Here is a 21,208-nt window from a genome sequence, read left to right as displayed (position 1 = left end):
GACTCCCAATAAAACCAGCTCCGGAACAGACTTAACCAATACAGGGTAAAGAACTATCCTTCTTTACCCTGAAGTCTTTGCTGGTATTATCTCAGATTGCACATCTATGAATCCGTGGAGGAACATATATCCCATAAATCACTTTTGCTTAAATTTTAACCTGTTTCACAGGCACCACACTACATATCCCCCCGCACTCAAACTCAGGGGGTTGAGCAACTTGGGCAAACAGACTGTAAACTCTGGAGAGAGCATCCGCATTAGCTTGTTGGCTACCTGGTCTATGTTCTAAAAATTTAAAATTCTGTAAAGCCAAGAACCATCTAGTAACTCTTGCATTTTTCTCCTTATTTTGGGCCATCCATTTGAGAGGGGCATGGTCAGTTAGGAACTTAAACTGTCACCATAACAGATAATATTTTAACATTTCAAGAGCCCATTTGATGGCTAGACATTCCCTTTCTACAATGGCTCATCCATTTTCAGCAGGGGTAAATTTTCTGCTTAAGAATGCAATGGGGTGTTCCTCCCCATTCACCACTTGGGACAACACTGCACCTAAACCCACTTCTGAAGCATCCGTCTGCACTATAAATTCCTGTGTGAAATCTGGGGTGATTAAGACAGGGCTATTACACAGAGCCGTCTCAGCTTCTGGGGACCAAGTTAACCCTGTGGACTCCCCCCCCCCCCCTTGGGAAGCGGCCAATGTAGCAAAATTGGGGACAAACCTTCTGTAGTAGCCTACTAACTCCAAAAAAGCCCTGACCTGTTTTTTTATTAAGGGGTCTTGGTCAACTTTGGATTGACTGGAGTTTTGTGACTTGGGGTTTTACTACCCCCCCGCCAATAATGTACCCTAAATACCTCCAATCCCACAGCACACTTCCTAGGATTGGCTGTCAGACCCTCAACAACAGAGAGCATTAACAGCCTGCACTTTAGGTAAGTGGCTCTCCCAGTCTGCACTAAAAAATCACCACGTCATCTAAATATGCAGATGCATAGGCTTGGTAGGGTTTAAGGATGCGATCCATCATCCACTGAAAAGTGGCCGGGGCCCCATGTAGGCCAAATGGCATCCTCTTATACGGCCAGTGCCCTTCAGGAGTGGAAAAGGCTGTCTTCTCTTTTGCACGTTCCATAAGTGGTATTTGCCAATATCCCTTCGTAAGGTCCAGGGAGGTGATATATCGAGCATGTCCTAAACGCTCAATTAGCTCATCCATCCTGGGCATTGGATAAGCATCAAATTTTGACACCTCATTCAGCTTTCGGAAGTCATTACAAAATCGGATGCTTCCATCTGGCTTGGGAATAAGGACGATTTGACTACACCACTAACTATGGGATTCTTCTGTTACATCAAGCTCCAACATGCTCCTTACTTCCTCTGAGACTACTTGGCATGAGCTTCTGGGATGCGATAAGGTTTTAAGTTAACTTTCACCCCAGGCTCAGTCACAGTATCATGCCTTATTACTAAAGTTACCCCTGGAAGATCAGAGAAGAACTCCCTATTTCTAAGTAGAAATTCCTTGGTCTCTTGTTTCTGGCTTACGGACCTCAGCGATCTCTACCCTAGGCACGGTAGAAGGACCTGCGGTAGTCATTGCCAAGGGTGCATGGACCACAAGGCATTCCCTGTCTTTCCAGAGCTTCAATAGATTGACATGATAGATTTGGTAGGGCTTCCTTTTGCCAGGCTATACTCTATAGTTAACTTCCACCTGTTCTACAACCTCTTAAGGCCCTTGCCATTTCGCCAGAAATTTGCTCTCCGCCATAGTTTACCAGCACAAGAACTCTATCACTGGGCTTAAAGGTTCGGATCTTGGCTGAATAGTTATAGACTCTAGCCTGAGCCCGCTGAACCTGTTGTAAATGGGATTTAACAATGGGCATGACTTTTCCAATCCTGTCTTGCATTTGAGCAATATGTTCCACTACATTTTTGAGTGGGGTTGCCTCTTGTTCTGGATTGCCTCTCGGTTGTTGGCCATAGAGTAACTCAAAAGCGGAAAAGCTGGTGAAGGCTTTTGGAACCTCCTATATAGCAAACATGAGATAGGGCAAAAGGCAGTACCAGTCCCTACCATCTGCCACTACCACTCGTGTTTTTTTTAATTTATTTTTTATTCTTTAAAGATGTGACACAGAGGGGCGTGGCCTGGACCGGCACGGCGTGAGGAGCACTGTGTGTAAGCTCCGCTGGACTGATATCCGTTTACCTACATCCTGAGGCTAATACTGCTGCTAATTTGTGCTGACACAGGCTACCGACCCTCCTGAGCCCACAGGGGACATGTCCCCGTCCAAAGCTAAGCTGGAAGCCTCGGCTAAACTCGCCATATTCCGCCACGCGGAGAAGGGCAACATGGCCGCGGATGGCGCCAGTCCCCCCTCCTCCTCCGTCCCTGACCCGGACGCCAGAGTGCTAGAAGCTATCCTGGACTGTAAAAGTGCTTTGATGAGGAAAATTGAGGAGGTAAAGGTGGATGTGTCCCTCCTCCGGCAAGATATGCAGAAGCTGCGCGAAAGGGTGACCGAGGCAGAGACCCGCATAGGCCGCGTGGAAGTCGAACTACCCCTGCTCCAGACGGCCGCCGAGCGCCTGCAACATCAGCTATCCACGGTCCTGGCGAAACAGGACGATATGGAGAACCGCTTAAGGAGATGCAATCTGCGCTTTGTCGGCTTGCCCGAGGGGGAGGAGGGCAATGATTCCCCCCACATTTCTTGAACAACTGCTGATCACCTCCTTTGGCCGTGCGGAATTTTCCTCGTCTTTCGTGGTGGAGAGGGCCCATCGCATGCCTGCCAAACCCCCCCCCCCCCCCCTGCAGGGGGCTCCTCCTAGAACCTTTATTGCTAAGCTACTGAACTTCCGTGACCCGGATGCAGTCCTGCGACTGGTGAGATTGAAAGGCAATATCCTCTTCCACAATACTGAGATTAAAGTTTTCCCGGATTTCTCAGCTGAGGTCCAAAAGAAAAGGGCACTATTTACTGAAGCTAAGCGTCAGCTGCGCATACGCCATTATTCGTATGCCATGCTTTTTCCAGTCCGCCTCCGGGTTGCGGGGGAGGACAGGGCTCATTTCTTTGATACCCCGGAGGCGGTGTTTGGGTGGCTGGAGAGCAGGGCAGCACCAGCACGGGACGCATACTAGGATCCCATGGACCCGCTGGGAACTGTAGCTGACAGTTTGATGGGGACTCGGGGAGATGAGGCAATTTGAATCCTGCTCCCCAGGCTGCAACGGCGGACTTTCCTATGACAAGGTACTGTACTTTTTCTCACCCTGAACTGCTTGCCCGGGGGGGTGCTATGGCCTGCACTGGATGTTTCCCCTATGAGTGGACTCTTTGCCTCCCCCCCCCTGTTCCTATCCCGCACCCCTTTTGAGTTCCCCCCGTCCCTCTTATACTCTGAGTTCCCGAATTACCAAATTTTTTTTCTCCCCTGCCCACTCTCCCCACCCTTCCCCTATTATGGAACCGAACTGGCCGCCCTTTTCCATGCTTGCACTGGCCCGTGTCATTGATATGGATATTAAGCTAAATACATGTCTGCTTTACATTCTATGTCCCTACAGCGGGCTTGGACCCAACATGGCACCCCGGGCGGATACAGGACGATGGCCTCCAAGCTGTATCCCATCGCCTTCTGACTATCTGGGGACGTACCCGGGGGCCACACTCCTCATGTTTTTGTTTGTTTTTCAGAGATTAACCATCACACTAGGTTTGTTTTATAATGGGATCTTAGCTTGGTCCCGCAAGCCGCAAAACTATGGTTTTATTTTTCAAGCTTGGTTTCCCTGGGCCGGTCAGAGCTGGTTCCCCTCCTCAGCCCCTTGGCTGGGACGGGGCCGTGCCGAACGGCCTGGTGTATGTTCTACAGTATGCTTTTTAGTTTACAGTTTGGCTGCTGTTTTAAAACGTTGGTGTTTACTGTGTCAGATTATGATAGACAAATGTTGGCTTATTTACAAGTGCGACAGAGGGATGGGTGTTATGCTCATATTTTATATGCTGTGGGAGGTTGGAGGGGGCATTGGCTATCCATCCTCAGTAGATTTTTGTTTACCTTGCAATGGGTAGTCTGAAATGCCTTACCTGGAATGTCAGGGGGATTAGGGCAAAACAGAAACACAGTGCAGTCCTGACTTATCTGAAAGCTCAGAAAGCAGATATAATAGTGCTGGTTGAGATGCATCTTACTGGTCAACTTATGTTAACGCTTAAGAAACCCTGGGTGGGCTGGGTGTATCAGGCCCCGTTCTCCGCCAACTCCAGGGGAGTGGCGCTTCTGGTGTCCAAGTCGGTACAGTTTTTACTCCTGTTGCTTAAGTCGGATCCCGAGGGGAGATATCTCTTCCTACACATCCTCCTCCTGGCTATATACATACCCCCCCTTCCAGTTCTCTGTTCTAAATGAAGGCCTGGCGTTTATGTCCCAATTCCCCACTGTTCTGGCAGTGTGGATGGGGGACTTCAACAACATCACACATAGGGACCTAGACAGACTTGCACTAACCCCCCCACCCACACAGAATCCTGGGCTCACAAGGTTTGGCAGATTCTTCCTGGAGCTTGCTCTGGTGGACTCCTGGCGATATAGATTCCCTACGGACAGGCAATACTCCTGCTTTTCGGCATCGCACCCCACTATGCCTCGGATCGATTTTATTTTTATTTCCCGTTCCCTCCTCCCCCATTTAGGTGAGGTGGGATTCAATCCACGTGTACTATCGGACCATGCCCCCTACTGGATTGTGCTGCAATTTGAGGGCCCTCCAAAGTCCTATACCTGGAAACTGAACCCCTTTTGGTTGGGGGTGACCCCTGGGCTGGAGGAGGCAGGGTCGGAGTGGGAATAATTTTTTCAAGCGAACCGCGATACGGCCACCTTTGCAATGGTCTGGGACTTGTTTAAGGCCCACGCCAGGCTATGCCTTGCCCAACAGATTTCCCAATATCGCAGGACGTCCACTAGGGCATTATACCAAGCGGAACGTCAATTGACTGCTGCTGAACAAGACTTTGTTAGAAACCCGTCCCCTGACACGGCCGACCGCCTCAGGATGCAATCCAGGGTGGTCAATGGCTTGCATTTTGAAAAAGCAGAACGGAATATTTTTCATATCAAACAGAGGGTGTATGAGTGTGGGGAGCGGGCAGGTCGCTTACTGGCCTACCTGGCTCATATGGACCAAAAAGCCCCTACAGTGGTCTCCCTGCGTGGCTCCAGGGGGATGTTGATCTCTGATCCCGACGCGGTGGCTGAAGAGTTTAGGGCATTTTATGCCTCTTTGTATTCCTCGGTAGCCACCAATGCGGGGGATGGAGCGGATGGGCTTCTCAGAAATCTTGACTTACCCTCACTTACACCGACCCAGGTAGCGCTGTTGGAGGCCCCCATTACCACTGACAACATAGCGGAGGCTATGTCCCAACTAAACTCGTCCAAAGTCCCCGGCTCAGACGGGCTCCCTCTTTTTATGCCAAATATGCTGACACCCTGACATCTAAGCTGCAAGAGCTATTCCACCATATATTTGAATCGGAAACCCTTCCCCCTCTCAATGTGTGAGGCATATATAGTCCTTATCCCCTAACCTGGGAAAAATTTGGAACTCCCCGAGTCTTATAGACCAATTTCCCTACTCCAGCTAGACATCAAGATCCTGGCCAAGGTCCTGGCTATCCGCTTGAACTCGGTTATTCTTGACCTTATCCACCCCGACCAGACGGGGTTCATGCCATCCAAAAACACGGCCTACAATTTGAGAAGGCTCCACATGAATCTGCAGGCACAACACAAACTGGTGGGGTCTAGAGCGGTGGTATCCCTGGACGCAGCCAAAGCGTTCGATTCAGTAGAATGGCGATACCTGTGGAATTGCTTCCAGCGCTTTGGCTTCGGACCCCGCTTTATTAAGTGGATCCGCCTTCTGTATAGCGGTCCTTGTGCCAGGATCTTGGTTAATGGGCGGGTATCGCCCCCTTTCCCTCTCTCACGGGGTACCAGACAGGGCTGCCCCCTGTCACCATTGTTGTACGCCATAGCAGTAGAACCGCTCGTGGCGGCTCTTAGGGGACATCCGAGTATCAATGGGCTGGAGTGTGGTAACCTGGAGGAGAGGATCAGCCTGTATGCGGATGATATGCTGCTGTATTTGGCGGATATAGGCCCTTCCCTCCGGGCAGCTCTTGAGACGATCCAGATGTTTGGAGAGTACTCTGGGCTCAAAATTAACTGGGAGAAATCCCAAATATTGCCCATTGATGCGTGTGCTCCCTCTGAGAGCGAGGCCCCTACTTCCCTTCTAAGGGTTAGCGCGATAAAATACCTAGGCATCAAAGTCACCAGATCCCCAGAGGAATACGTCAAGCTAAATATAGATCCCCTAGTAACAACTATGAAAACCAAGATTAAGACATGGGCTAAACTTCCATTGGGTGTCATGGGCCGAATAAATATGGTAAAAATGATTATTCTACCCGGGTTCTTATATGTATTTTGGCACTCCCCTGTATATTTACCCTTGCGGCTGTTTAAGTCCATTGAGACCCCACTAAATTCCTTTGTCTGGGGCTTGCAGCGTCACAAAATTTTGTGGCAGGCATTGAAGGGCCCTGGGGATTTGGAAGGGGTGGCCCTGCCGGATTTTGCCCTGTATTATTTGGCGGCCCAGGTGTCCCACTTATACCACCTGGACAAACAAGACAAAGACAGGTACCTGACACTTATTTGCCCTAGACGAGGTCGCTCGCTCACCCATCCCTTTCAATTAATATTTAGGGACCACGCCTCGGCGGGGTTCCAGGGAAATCGCAAAGGGCTGATTTACGCTCACTGTAGGACTTGGGAGGTATTTAGGAAAAAGCTGAAACTTCCTATGACCCACTCGCATACCCCACTCTGGGATAACCCCGGTCTACGCGAACTGCGGCTACTCCGACTGCTCGGTATGGCCCTCACACGGGATTGTATATCTTTCTGACGTATACCGAGGACAGGTGCTGAAGTCGTTTCAGGAGCTTAAGGAAGAGTTTGCTCTCCCGAACACAATGCACTATAGATACCTCCAGCTTCGACATGCTCTCCAGGTACAATTTGCGCAGGCCCCACCTAGTGTACAGAATCCTTGCAGTAGTGGATATACTGCTGGGACAGGATTCACGCAAACTGATCTCCAGTATCTATACCCTCTTAATCAGACCCCCAGCAATAGAATTGACAGAGGATCTCAGAGGGCGGTGGGTAGAGGATGTGGGGGAGCTGGAGGATGATGAATGGGAGGAAGCCCTGGACAATGGTAAAAAGGCCTCGCCTAAACTTTCGGACCGATTTACGCAACTAAATATTCTACACAGAACCTACTTGACACCAAAACGTATAGCCAAATACAAACCTGAGTATAACCCCCTTTACCCCAGGTGTGGTAGCCCACAAAGCACTTTCTTCCATATCCTGTGGTCCTGCCCGCTGATCCAACACTACTGGTCTCACATAATAGGATTTATCCATGGCGAAATGGGGTCACCCCTGACGCTGTGCCCTAAACAATATCTTTTGGGGGGTTTTCCCAATCCGGACTCGGACAAATACCACAAGATATTTTTGCACAAATCCCTATTCATGGCCAGGCTGTTGGTGGCAAGAAAGTGGTTGCAGGCTCAACCCCCCACACTTCAGGAATGGATGGCTGCGATCAACAATGTGCTCCCATATAAAAAAGAACTTTATGCCCACAGGGGCTGTCAGGCCAAATATAATAAGGTCTGGGATGCATGGTTGAATAATGCCGCCACATGCAATGAGATTCCCTCATAGAAGCTGAGGGGCCCTCTATATGTGGCCCGGAGACTGTCAGGACTGCGCTGCGAAACAACGCCAAGGCAACTTGCACCCAATCTGTGGATTTAGACTTCCCCCGCTAATACGCTGTCTAAGCTTAGGAATATAGGATTACCCTCCAAAGGTTTTTTTTTTATACATAAACAAATGATTTTATATGTTGGCAACATATGTTCCCCCTACCACGTACCATATATTGTTTCTAATACTTCGGAATGTCATAATACTCTCTCTGCTGAATATTGTCTGTACACCTTTTCTTTGATTTCAATAAAACACCACGTTGTTTGTAAAAAAAAAAAAAAAAGATGCGACACAGAAACAAACAATAAGACAACTTCACATTGCATATAGACTGTGATAAGTGCATCAAGCACATCAACTATACAGAATAAATGCACGTGAGTGAAGGGAGCCACGCAGTCTGGCCCACTCCACTAGTTGAAGTCTAATACAGGGTAAATATAAGCTTCTGTGCCCATCTCATTTTGTTTTTTAATTGAAAAGGAGTGATGGAAACGAGAGGAAGAGAAAAAAAGAGGAAATGAGTGAGGGAGAGAAAAAAAAAAGGAAGTAAACGGGGTGGGGGTCACCCCCAGGGAGTCATGATCGATAGTACTGAAAAGGCGGTGGGGATCCTAGTGTGTATTGGTGGAACTCGTCAGAGAAGCAGAAGAGATCCCAGTAGAACCATCTGGACTTGTGTTCCTCTGACATATCTCGCAAAGGCAGAGGTCAGATCTTCCATTTGCTCAATATCCTTCGGGACTACTCCAACCTCATGGTCCACTTTGCCACAGGGAGATTCCATGGACACAATGCCCGTGGGGTAGAACTTGGTATCACCATGAATACAAATGCCAATTAGCTGTCGCTGCAACTTTTGGGGTGGCATGCACTAGAGTTACTAGACTGCCAGAATCTAGCAAGGCAGTCGTCTGGCAACCGTCCACTTTAATGACACAAATCTGTTTCTCCGTGCTGCCCGGCTGTTGTCTGGTGCCTCCTGGTGTAGCAACAAAAGAGCTTTGCTGGGTCATACTGTAATCCATAGATTCCTGATTTTTTTATTTTTTTATTATTATTATTTTTTAACATAATAAGTAAACCTAAGACCCAATAGGCCACACATAAAAATAACTATTTATATTTCTTCATCATTGACTCTCTTCCTCTTTCCAGAACCTCACTTAGCAACAGAATCAGAATAATAATGATAAGGCCACCTTTCCCTAATGACCTTCGATAATGCATTTCAATATGTCAAATAGTTGTATACATGTTGAATCCCACAGCAGGTACATTCCATTATGTGCCACTCAATCCATCACCGTAGTTTCACTATTCATCCAACTGCTCCACACCTTATCAAATTTCTGTGGCATGCCCCTGCTAATGTAAGTAGCCTTGTAGAAAGGTGCAGCTCTATTTACCACACCCTTCCATGCTGATACAGGTGGAGGATATCCATGATAACACTATCGTTTTTCTAGCGTAATAGATTAGGATTGTCGGTAAGGTATGCGTTGCTCTCTTTGGTGCTAGATTGTCTACCAAACTCAAAAAGCACGCCTCTATTGTGAGCTGTATTGGAATGGTTGTTACTTCTGCTATACAATCCATCACCCTCTTCCAAAAAGCCTGGATGCTCGAGCAACTCCAAAATGCATGAAATCTACAGTGAGGGATCCGCACCATCAGCAACCAGACAACTGGGCAGGGAACATTTTAGCCAATCTAACAGGAGTAAGATGTATACAGTGCAAGAATTTAAATTGGATGAATTGGTCCCTAGTAAAGATCAATCTGGTAAAATGAATGTCCCATATATCATCCCAGTCATCCCTGTCCATCTGGGGGAACACCTCGCCCTACACTTTTCAAGGAGATCTCCACCCTCACCGAACATTTGTTTATATATTGTAGACAGGGCCTTGTCCAATTTGTCTTCCCTCAGCAGAGACTCCAATTCACTAATTTTCAGGGTAATGTCAATATCTCCAAATTGGGCAATGTATGCAAGTCTGGCTGAAGCTGAAGACAATGGAACAACGAGTGTTGGGAAGATTAAGCTTAGTTTTCAGGGCGTCGAACTGCAGAAGTTTCCCACCACCCACTATGTCTTTCAGCCTCTTAATACCAGATTTAGTCCAGATGATTGGATCGGGGTACCCGCAGAAGTGTATTCATTTAGGATTCTTCCAAAGTGGTGTGAGAAGAAATCTCAGAGGTGTTGCCCATCTTGGTCACTGCTACCCATGCCCTACTAGTTGCATGCATGGATATCGTGAACCTATATGGAGCCCTGACGCCCCGATACGGGAGGTGTGTCAGTGCCTCATACGAACCAACAACAGCCACCTCTAGTGTATTGGCAGTGTCATCTTCAGGTAGAGTAAACCACCTGTGTACAGAAACTAGCTGACCCACAGGAAATATCTGTGGAAGTCTGGGACCGCCAGACGCTCTTGTTTTCACGGCAGTTGTAACACCCGGAGTTTAATTCAGGGGTTTCGCCCCTGCCACAGGAAATCCATTATAAGTTGATCTATTCTTTTGAATGTATATCTCAGTATCCAAACAGGAGAATTCCAAAATATATATAAAAACAGAGGTCGAAATTTCATTTTTACTAAATTCACCCTACCCATAAGTGTCAGAGGCAGATTCTGCCACGCCTGTAGCCTGGATTTTAGTTTAATCTGGGATTTCCCCCAGTTGACTTTCAGACCCAAAAAATTTGCAAAGGAATTAAGGATGTCTAAAGGTGTGGACAGGGTATTCTTGGAGTCTCGCAAAAATAGAACCATATCGTCTGCATAGAGTGCTGTTTTTTTAGTCAAGTTATAGATTCCTGATTTATCAGACAACTGCCGGCCAGGTGCCCCAGTTCTTGGCAATGCCAGCACACTATAGGACCCGCTCCTGGTGGGTCTCTCTTTAATGAATGAACCTTTTGACACCTTGCGCCTCAGGAACCTCATTCGCATTTACCACCTTTTTCCCCCACTTTAGGGTGGGATCGCCTTTTCCCAGTTTGGTGCGCTTCTGTCTCTTAGAGAAGGATTCTTTGGGTACTACTCTCTGAAGAAAATCCTCAGTGCACAAGTACCGCTCCACAAGGGCCGCCAACTCATTGGCATCTTTAGGATCAGCTTTCCTGGCAAACCGCTGTATAGGTGTTGGAAGTAGAGGTGCACCAAAATTTCGGCCGCCGAAAATTATCGGCCGAAAACGGTGTTTTCCGTATCGGCCTATAGCAAAAATCGGCCAATAGCAAAAATCAGCCGATACAGAAAGGGGGCGGGGTCTGCCCCGGGTGCCGCCCATTGCGGGAGTCTCCTCCACTCCCTCCTTCTCCCCTCCTCGATCTCCGTGTGTGTGTGTGTGATGCCACTGACTTCTCCCTCCCCCTCCTCTTCGCCACGATCCTCCCAACTCCTCCCTACTTGTCACAGCGGGAAACCGCTGTGTCACGGAGCTGTGAGAAATGTTATGCCATGCTGTGACAAAAGTCCCGTCCTCCTCCTAGACCAGCTCCTGTGATAGACGCAGTGTTCTGTCTATCACATGAGCTGGTCTAGGAGGAGGGCGGGACTTTTGTCATAGCGTGGCCGAACGTTTCACATTTGGCATCCATGACACAGCGGGAGATGCTGCAGATGGTGAGGCGGCAATGAGGGCACAATAAGGCGGCAATGAGGGCACAGTAAGGTGACAATGGAGGGCACGGTAAGGCTGCAATGAGGGCACGGTAAGGTGGCAATGATGGGCATGGTGAGGTGGCAATGATGGGCACGATGAGGTGGCAATGATGGGCCTGTGAGGCGGCAATGATGGGCATGTGAGGCTGCAATGATGGCCACCGTGAGGCTGCAATGATGGGCACAGTTAGGCTGTGAGTATGGGCACGGTGAGGCTGCATTGATGAGCACTGTGAGGCTGCATTTAATGGGCACTGGTGAGGCTGCATTGATCTCTTGTATCGTCTGCAGTCTCTGATCATCTCCTGCATCATATCTGCTAGAGGTGCACTGCATGAAAATGTTGCTAATACTATTAGCAATGTGTTGTATAAATGTATACGTTTTATTTAAAATATACAAAAATAAAAATATAGTCATTTTGGTTTTCGGCCTAGTGTATTTTTCATTTTCGGTATCGGTTTCGGCACCAAAAAAAATATTTGGTGCACCCCTAGTTGGAAGGGCTCTCACAAATCAGTCCACTAGGACTCTCCACAGTTTGAGCTGGGGTAGCAACCTCTGGCTGTAACCACATCCGTGTGAGGTGAATGAGGTCATACATCTGGGACCTTGCAGGTTGGTCCACCTTAAATTGCCAAGCATGGATGTGCTGAGCTCTCGCAGCCATTGTTATGCCAAGGCGGGCCAGAATCAAATTTTTCAGAGTTTTATTTTGGCAGGCCTCAGCAACATTCAGACCAAAATAGGTCTTATGTGGGTCCCCGGTCAAAAAGGGGGCAAGGACCTCAGCCCATTGATCCTGGGTAGGGATGAGCCGAACACCCCCCGGTTCGGTTCACACCAGAACTTTCGAACGGACCGAAAATTTGTGCGAACTTTAGAACCCCATTGAAGTCTATGGGACTCGAACATTCAAAATAAAAAGTGCTAATTTTAATGGCTATTATGCAAGATACTGTCCTAAAAAGGGGTTTGGGGACCTGGCTCCTGCCCCAGGGGACATGGGTCAATGCCTAAAATGTTTTTAAAAATGGCCATTTTTGCGGGAGCACTGATTTTGATGACGATTAAAGTGAAAAAAAAGTGAAATATTCCTTTAAATATCGTGCCTGGGGGGTGTCTATAGTATGCCTGTGAAGTGCCACATGTTTCCCGTGTTTAGAACAGTCCCTGCACAAAATGACATTTAACGGAAAAAAAGTCATTTAAAACTGCTTGCGGTTTTAATGTAATATCTGGTTCCGGCAATATGGATGAAAATCATTGAGAAAAATGGCATAGATAGCCCCCCCCCCCAGCCCATTACCAGCCCCTTTGGGTCTTGTACAGATATTAAGGGGAACCCCGGACCCATATTAAAAAAAGGAAAGACGTGGGGCCCCCAGGCCCTATATACTCAGAACAGCAGTATACAAGACCGGGACTGTGTAGGTTTGTTGTGTTAAGTAGAATCTGTTTGTAATTTTCAACTGGTACATTTTTAAAGTGTAGCTCCAGTCAAAAAATCTATTTTTAAGCTTTTTGGAAAACATAGGGAAGGGTTATCACCCCTGTATAATTTGTTTTGCCGTCCGTCTTTTTTCATCTCACTTCCTGTTGTCTCCTACAGTTTGCAAGTAGCAGACGTTTGTAAGTTGGACGTTTGAAAGTAGGGGCCTGCCCTATATGCTCTGCAGAAATGGCAGAACAAGGTGTTGGTGTTGCCACAACATTGTAAGCCCTCAAAGTGACTCTTGGTGGGCGCTGGAGCGCCCTGCTGTGAACGATTATATCAAGAATTGTAATTACATGCCATTGTAGAACAGTGGTAGAAAAATTGGGCCTTTGGTGGTTGTGGTGCTGGTGCACAAAACTATAAGTCCTCACAGTTACTCTCGGTGGGCACAGCAATGGGCCCTGCTGTGAAATATTATATCAAGAATTGTAATTACATGCCCCTGTTAAACAGGGGCTGAAAAATTGGGCCTTAGGCACTGGTGCTGGTGCCACGACACTGCAACCTCTCCCATATACTCTAGTTGTAGTGCAGGAATGAGCCTTGCTGCAAAGCATTGCATCAAAAATTGTAATTAAACGCCCCTGTTAAACAGGGGCAGAAAAATTGGGCTGGTGGCATCACCCAGAACCAAAAATGTTCTTCCAACATATCAGCGGAGAAGGAAGAGGATAGACAATCAACATAACAGGACAGTCACTCAGCATCGGCATAGGCAGTCTTGAAGGGATGTGATATTTGAAAAAAAAATTATTCGGTTACATCAGCTTCAGGTGCTTGGTAGCTGTGGGTTATCCAAGACTGATTCATCTTTATGAAGGTCAGTCGATCAACCGAGTCGGTGGACAGGCGCACCCTGTGATCGGTAACAAAGCCACCAGCAGCACTGAAGGTGCGTTCCGAAAGAACGCTGGATGCAGGACAGGCCAGTAGCTCAATTGCATACTGTGCAAGCTCTGGCCAGTGATCCATCCTCAAGACCCAGTAAGCCAGAGGATTTTCGGTGGGAAAGGTGTCCAGGTCTGACCTTGTCCCTAGGCATTCCTGCACCATGTAAATCAGACGCTGGCGATGGTTGCTGGAACCAATCATACCTTGGGGCTGCGGACTAAAAAATTGTCTGAACGCATCGGTCAGACGACCACCTTCTCCACCGCTTCTTCTGACCTATGCCTCAGCAACGCGTTGTCCAGGACCAGGAGTTTGTAACCTCCCAGTCTCTGGGAACACATTGCACAGACCTTTCTGCAAGGCCTCCCAGAGATGTCTCATCCTCTGCTCCCTCTGCGACGGCAAGATAAGGTCGGCAACCTTACCCTTGTACCGTGGATCAAGGAGAGTGGCCAGCCAGTAATGGTCCCTCTCCTTGATCCGAAGAATACGAGGATCCTTCCGCAGGCTTTGCAGGATCAGGGAGGCCATGCAGCGTAGGTTAGCTGAGGCATTCGGTCCGGAGTCCTCTGGGTCACTAAGGACAACATGATCCGTAGCTACCTCCTCCCAGCCACGTACAAGTCCACGGGTTTCTTGGGACTGTAAACCATCCCTACAAGACTGCTGCTGATGCTGAGTGCCAGCCTCCACCTCCATGCTGACACAATCATCCTCCTCCTCCTCCTCCTCCTCCTCCTCCTCCTCTTCCTATGTGATGGGTGGGACAGCAGGAACACTGTCTGGATAAAGGGGGCCTTGAGAGGCAAGGAAGTCCTCCTCTTCCTGCCTCTGTTCTGTCTCAAGTGCCCTGTCCATTATTCCACGCAGCGTATGCTCCAACAGGTGGACAAGAGGTACAGTGTCACTGATGCATGCACTGTCACTGCTCACCATCCTTGTGGCCTCCTCAAACTGTGACAGGACAGTGCATGCATCCCTGATCATGCCCCGCTGGCGTGGTGAGAAAAACCCAAGCTCCCTTGACCCTGTCCTGGTGTCGTAGTCGCACGGGTACTCATTGATGGCCCTCTGCTGCATGTGCAGCCGCTGCAGCATGGCCAACGTTGAGTTCCACCTGGTGGGCATGTCACATATAAGGCGGTTCTTGGGCAGGTTCAGCTCCTATTGGAGCTCAGCCAGCCGAGCACAGGCATTAAATGATCAATGGAAATGCACACAGACTTTCCTGGCCTGCTTCAGGACATCCTGTAAGCCCAGGTACCTGCCCAAGAACCTCTGCACCACCAGGTTAAGGACATGAGCCACACAGGGCACATGGGTCAGTTGTCCCTGTCGGAGGGCGGAGAGGAGGTTGGTGCCATTGTCGCAAACCACCATTCCTGGCTTAAGCTGGCGTGGCGTCAACCACCTCTTGGCCTGCCCCTGCAGAGCTGACAAAATATCTGCCCCAGTGTGGCTCCGGTTCCCCAAACAAACCAGCGCAAGCATGGCATGGCATCGCTTTGCCTGCGTACTTGCATACCCCCTTGAACGCCTACGGAGCACCGCTGGTTCTGAGGACAGAGCACTGGAAGAGGCCATGGAGGAAGAAGAGGAGGGGGTGGAGGAAAGAGGTGTGTCACAACCAGTAGTAGCATTTTGGAGGCGTGGTGGCGGAACAACCTCCAACACTACTGCACCTTGTCCTGCATCCTTCCCAGCTGCCAGAAGAGTGACCCAATGGGCCGTGAAAGACAGGTAACGTCCCTGTCCATGCCTGCTGGACCATGAGTCAGCGGTAATATGCACCTTACCGCTGACCGCCCTGTCCAGCAAGTCAAGGACATTGCCTTCCACATGCTGGTAGAGAGCCGGAATCGCCTTCCGTGAGAAAAAGTGGCGTTTGGGGACCTGCCACTGAGGAACTGCACAAACTCACGGAAGGGGGCCGAGTCTACCAACTGAAAAGGCAGCAGTTGAAGTGCTAGCAATTTAGCCAAGCTAGCATTCAACCGCTGGGCATGTGGATGGCTGGGAGTGAACTTCTTTCGACGGTCCAGCAGCTGGGGCAGGGAAATTTGCCTGCTATAATCAGACGTGGGTGTACTGCTAGCAGAGTGCCCGCAAGCACTTGGCTGACACACTTAATTCTACACCTTCATTCCTCTCAAAGCAGGTTTCAGAGAGGACTGAAGGTCTAGTGAGGTTGGAGATCCCAGCTGATGAGGAGCAAGGAGAGATCCGCTTTGTTCTTTGGAGTGGGTCTTTGAGGTACTCTTGCCAACAAGCTGCATGGCAGGTCAACATATGTCTGGTCAAGCATGTGGTGCCCAAGCGGCTGATGTTTTGGCCACGCAAGATACGCTTGAGACATATGTTGCAAATAGCAGCGGTGCGATCTGATGCACTCGTCTCAAAAAAGGCCCACACCAAAGAACTTTTAGAATAACGCACAGAGGCAGCGCCCTGCACAGGCGGAGCTCTGCGGTGTGATTCAGTCGGTGTGCTGCCCCTAAGCTGGCCCCCGGAGGGCATCCTGCCTCGTTGGACATGTGCCTCCTCCTCCTCCTCCTCTCCTCTCCTATCAGGCACCCACGTGGAGTCAGTGCCCTCATCATCCCCTCCCTCTTCATCGCTAGAGCAAACCTGGCAGTATGCTGCAGGTTGTGGATCATGACTGCCAGATTGCTGTCCTTCTTGAGCATCCTCTCTCTCTGCGCTAACGCTTACTGCCTTCCTCTAGCTAAGTATCATCATCAGAGCCTACAAAACACTGGGCATCCTCCTGGAGCATGTACCCAACACTGTGCTCAAAGAGTTCAGGGGACTCCTCAGGAGGACATGGGGGGTCTAGGGAAGGAGTCACTGATGATGACATTGAGACGAGGGAAGACGATGCGTTGACAGCTGCTTTGCTAGTACCCTGAGCCTGGGTGAGAGAGGATGAGGAGGATGAAGTGGGCTTGGTCATCCACTCTACCAAGTCTTCAGCATGATGTGGCTCAACACGTCCAGCTGCCGAAAATATGGACAAGTGTGTCCCATGGCCACGTGCTGATGATGACGATGCACCGTGTCCACAACCAGCACTGTTGTCTCTAGACACAGAGCCTGCTTGCCCTCTTTTATCGGCTCGTGCCTGTCTGCCTCTCCTTGTTGGCCTTCCAGACATGGTAATGGCCTGAAGGGAGATGGGAAAACCAGCAATTGGGTAGTGTATATTGTGCTGGAGGCACACAACACCCACTAACTCCTGCAGATGCCTTTATTATAGAACAAGAATTAAAGGGTAGATACCGGTGTATACTGTGCTGTGCTGGAGGCAAACAACACCAACTAACTCATGCAGATGGCAGATGGCTCAATTAGAGAAGAGCTATATAGGTGGATAATGGTGTATACTGCGGTCAGGGCACACAGACATCACCCACAATCTCCTACAGCTGACTAAAAGCTCTATTACAGAAGAGCAATATAGCTAGCTACCGTATATACTCGAGTATAGGTCGATCCGAATATAAGCCGAGGCCCCTAATTTACCACAAAAAAACTGGGAAAACGTATTGACTCGTGTATAAGCCGAGGGTGAGACATGCAGCAGCTACTGTTACAGCTTAAAAGAGTGGAAAAGAGGGTCAACAATGCCCATCTGCAGCTGCATACCTCCCTGTGTCCATCCCTGTGTCCCTCCCTGTGTCCATCCCTGTGTCCCGTCCATGCCTGTGTCCCGTCCATGCCTGTGTCCCGTCCATGCCTGTGTCCCGTCCATCCCTGTGTCCCGTCCATCCCTGTGTCCATCGCAGCCTACCTGTCTCTTTGCCTTCTGCAGCCTCTGTGTGCCATGCCGCACCTCTCCTCCTCGTCTGACAGACGGCGGCCATTCCACTGTTCAAAAGCCGCGCCTCTCTGTCTGTGATAGGCGGAACACTCAATTTCCCAGCAGTCAGTGTTCCGCCTATCACGGACATCCTCTCATCCTCGTCCGTAGTAGTACGTATGTTCGACTCGAACATCAAGCTCATCCCAAGTCCTGGAGTAGCCCTTCACGCTCTGCCACGCTTTCAAAAATTGTGAGGAAAGCCTCCACGTTATCCTCAGCCGTCATTTTCTGTAGTGCAGCCTGCACTCGCTTGCGTAATACTACAACATTGTACACATGTAGAACCCTGTCAGTCAGGGACTATACCTGACTCTGTATGAGCTTATTGAACGCCTTCTGCTACTGCATGGCTGCTTGGGTAGCAGTTATCAACAAGCGGTTTTGGTCTGTGCGTGCTTGTACCAGCTGTTTGATTATTTCCTCCATTCTCTTAACGGTATACTGGTACCAGTGAATTAAAAAAATAAAAATATTGCTTTTTTTATAATCAATAATGCTGCTGCAAGAGGTACGGTCTCTGGGTCTTGTGCCTGCATTCTCCACCAATTGTAGTAAGTGTCCTTACAAACGCAAATACTTTGTATCCAAAGTCAGGGAATAAGCAGCCATGCTCCTAGTTGCCTCCTCACATGGAGACACACACTATCTCTCTGAGAGCTAGGACCAGCTGCCTTAATCAAGACCTGAAAAAAAAAAAAAACGTTAAACTGCGGTCCATGGATTTGGGAGTCTGTCCCACCCAGATCTCTATCAGACTCCCAATAAAACCACCCTGCTACAATATATATATTATATATATATATACACAAACACGCCTATAATAAATGCACATCAACACAAATCAATTTCAATAGCAATACATATACTAAAGGTGAAAAATATAGTATATATATCTTTGGGGAGAGTCTAGTAAATTTCTCCCGTTCCTAGAAAATGTTTGATGGCAAAATGCATTGGGCGGGGCTTGACCGGTGACATCACTCCTGCCCAGTCGATGGCAGTGATGCATTTTTATCTGCTGTTTATCTACCTCTGTAAGTACCTGTCTTGTTTAAAATAAAAATTTTATAGTGGTTAACAATATGTGCAGCCTGTGTTCCTTCCTATAAATGATGCTGACCTTTTGGAGTCACGGAAGTGTACAAGTGGGCAGTTTTGTTGTGAATACTGTTGGATGTCTAGAAGCTTGTTATCTATGTGCTCATTTGATCTCTTTTAAAGGGATCAATACTATCTGGTCAGAGACCATTTTTTTACTGGTGGTGGAGGGCACAAGGTAGCTGTCTCTAAGATTTATTCACTTCACCAGTGGATGGTGTCATATTCTATTTAATTGGGCCATTTGTTGCTTTTCATCTTGTTGGGATATTTGTTGTTTCTTATTAAGCAAATGCATGCTGAAGCAATTTATATTGCTGGACTCCAAATATATTTTTCACCTTTAGTATATTTATTGCGGTTGAAATTGATTTGTATTGACTTCTTAAATGTGTATATAGATTATTTTGACACCTGGTATTCGGATAGTTAGAGAGTGCAGCTTGGAAAACAAATTTTCACACTAAGCCCAAAATATCTTTTATATATTTAAATTAAAACCAACTTGCTCACAAATTTTTTCAATGAAGGTTTAGTTCCTCTTCAAATATTATATAATCTTAGCCACCCCTACTCTGTGCTCGGGTTGGGGAATCAAAATGTATGTGTAGCAAGTGAAATTGTAAGTTTCGAGTAGGGTGAGAAACCATCGCTGCGGGTGGGTGCTTCCTGGTCTATGCACATTATGATTGGCCACTAGTGCAGATGTGGACTGTTTTGCAAGTATTGTGTTTTAGCCTTGTGAGTAGTTTTAATCTTTTATTAAAGTAATATTTTTTTTACAGGATTACACTATTGGAGTCTTTTCTTTCTTTTTGCATAACCATCATTGTAGAGTTTACAGCACAATGGAAAGCTTGAAACTGGGGGACTGGACAAATTAGTCATTGCAACATCAAGGTATAAAGCACAATTTGACAATCTGTAATAAGATATATTTGTGGTGAGTTACTGCCTGTTTGAGAGTGGTGGAGCATTAAAACACTGGTGTGGAGTTTGGAGGAGTGTTTGGGTTTCACCATATGCATTGTTTTTTGAGTTATTTTTGTTATGTAGTATCACAGTGCTACTTTTTGGATTTTCATGTTAAATATTATTTTGGCTGTAGTGCCATCAATGTTTATTATAGTAATTATATTAAAGAAATTAAATTATTAATATTCTACACACATGCACTTCTCACGGAGCAGTTGCGTACACATAACAGCTTTTGCAGGTTACAGGACTTTGAGTAAAACAACCCAATTTTTTTTTTAAATAATCCAAAGAACTTTAACGTGGAAAACCTGTGTTTACTCCCTGTTTAAGTGAATGGGGACTAAGGAGGACATTTTTTACATTGGACATTTAAAGTCACAGTGCTCTGCAAAACACTGACACAGTTAAAGTGTAAGTAAACCCCCCTATCGTTTTCGGTCAAGAAACCTGCCATCTTTGCCTCTGTTTAATCTACAACTGCCATGATGCTGCACATGTGATCAGTTATGATGCAAGCCATTGGATGGTTTGACAGTTTGGTTGAGAGCACAACCAATGGCAGTGCTACATTTCCGGCACGTGCCAGAAATAAAACTGTTTTATGGATGGGTTTACTTCTGCTTTAAGTAGCATTCATTGTGGCACTCCTAGGCCACTCACCATAGTAATGGAATCTTTGCAGTGTGATGTTCAAAGTTGGTAATTCTATAGTTGCATTGAAACTGAGTTCTGAGGTAATGTAAAAATCTGGACGAGCCTAAAACACTTCTTGGGGAAGTGAGCCATAAGTGTTATAGTATCATAACGGGGAACATGCAAGCCCCAGTAGAATTAAGCCTCGTACACACTTGCTGAAATCAGTCAGTACAGTAGATACAGGCCGACATTCGGCACGTGTGTAGAGGTCCTTTTTGACAGATAAGAAAATACCAGATCCCTTGGGATGGAGCACCCCATCCCCCGCCATTACCTCTTATTAATGTCCACCTGTGATATAGGCAGAGTCCTTTATTTCTCCAATACAAAGGAGTGTATTTCTCCCATGGTTCAGGGAAGCAGAATCTTTCATTCTATGAATAGCATAGGACCCACTTGACAATGGCTGCAAGTGCTGGTTGGGGGTGCATTCCCACAATAGCTCAGCGAGGAGATCACTGTACTAAAATTGCATAGTTAGTACAGCACCCTCTTCCAGAGCTCCTCAATTTCGGGCTGAAGGGAAAAAAAACGTACCGTGTGTACCAGGCTTTAATGTGGCTTGCCAAACCATCCATGTTTAATTTTCTGGCATAGTGGTGCTGTCTCTG

General features: G+C 47.7%; 1 protein-coding gene across 3 annotated transcripts in view; it reads left to right on the top strand.

Moving 5' to 3' along the window:
- MUS81 (MUS81 structure-specific endonuclease subunit) overlaps positions 1–19,963 on the top strand; it is a 326,264-nt gene extending 306,301 nt beyond the window's left edge. The window contains exon 13 of one of the 3 annotated variants that reach the window (XM_077456085.1): positions 19,709–19,963. In XM_077456085.1, the coding sequence (XP_077312211.1) occupies positions 19,709–19,784 (76 nt within the window). In that variant the 3' untranslated portion in view covers positions 19,785–19,963. The remainder of the gene's footprint in view (positions 1–19,708) is intronic. The other 2 variants (XM_077456093.1, XM_077456072.1) reach the window with 2 other exon arrangements.
- Positions 19,964–21,208: the final 1,245 nt, after the last annotated feature.

The sequence above is a fragment of the Lithobates pipiens genome, unplaced genomic scaffold (assembly GCF_037356315.1).
Source record: "Lithobates pipiens isolate NorthernLeopardFrog02 unplaced genomic scaffold, aLitPip1_a1.2 Scaffold_10, whole genome shotgun sequence".
NCBI classification, from domain to species: Eukaryota; Metazoa; Chordata; class Amphibia; order Anura; family Ranidae; genus Lithobates; species Lithobates pipiens.
This window is presented reverse-complemented; position numbering and strand designations above follow the sequence as displayed.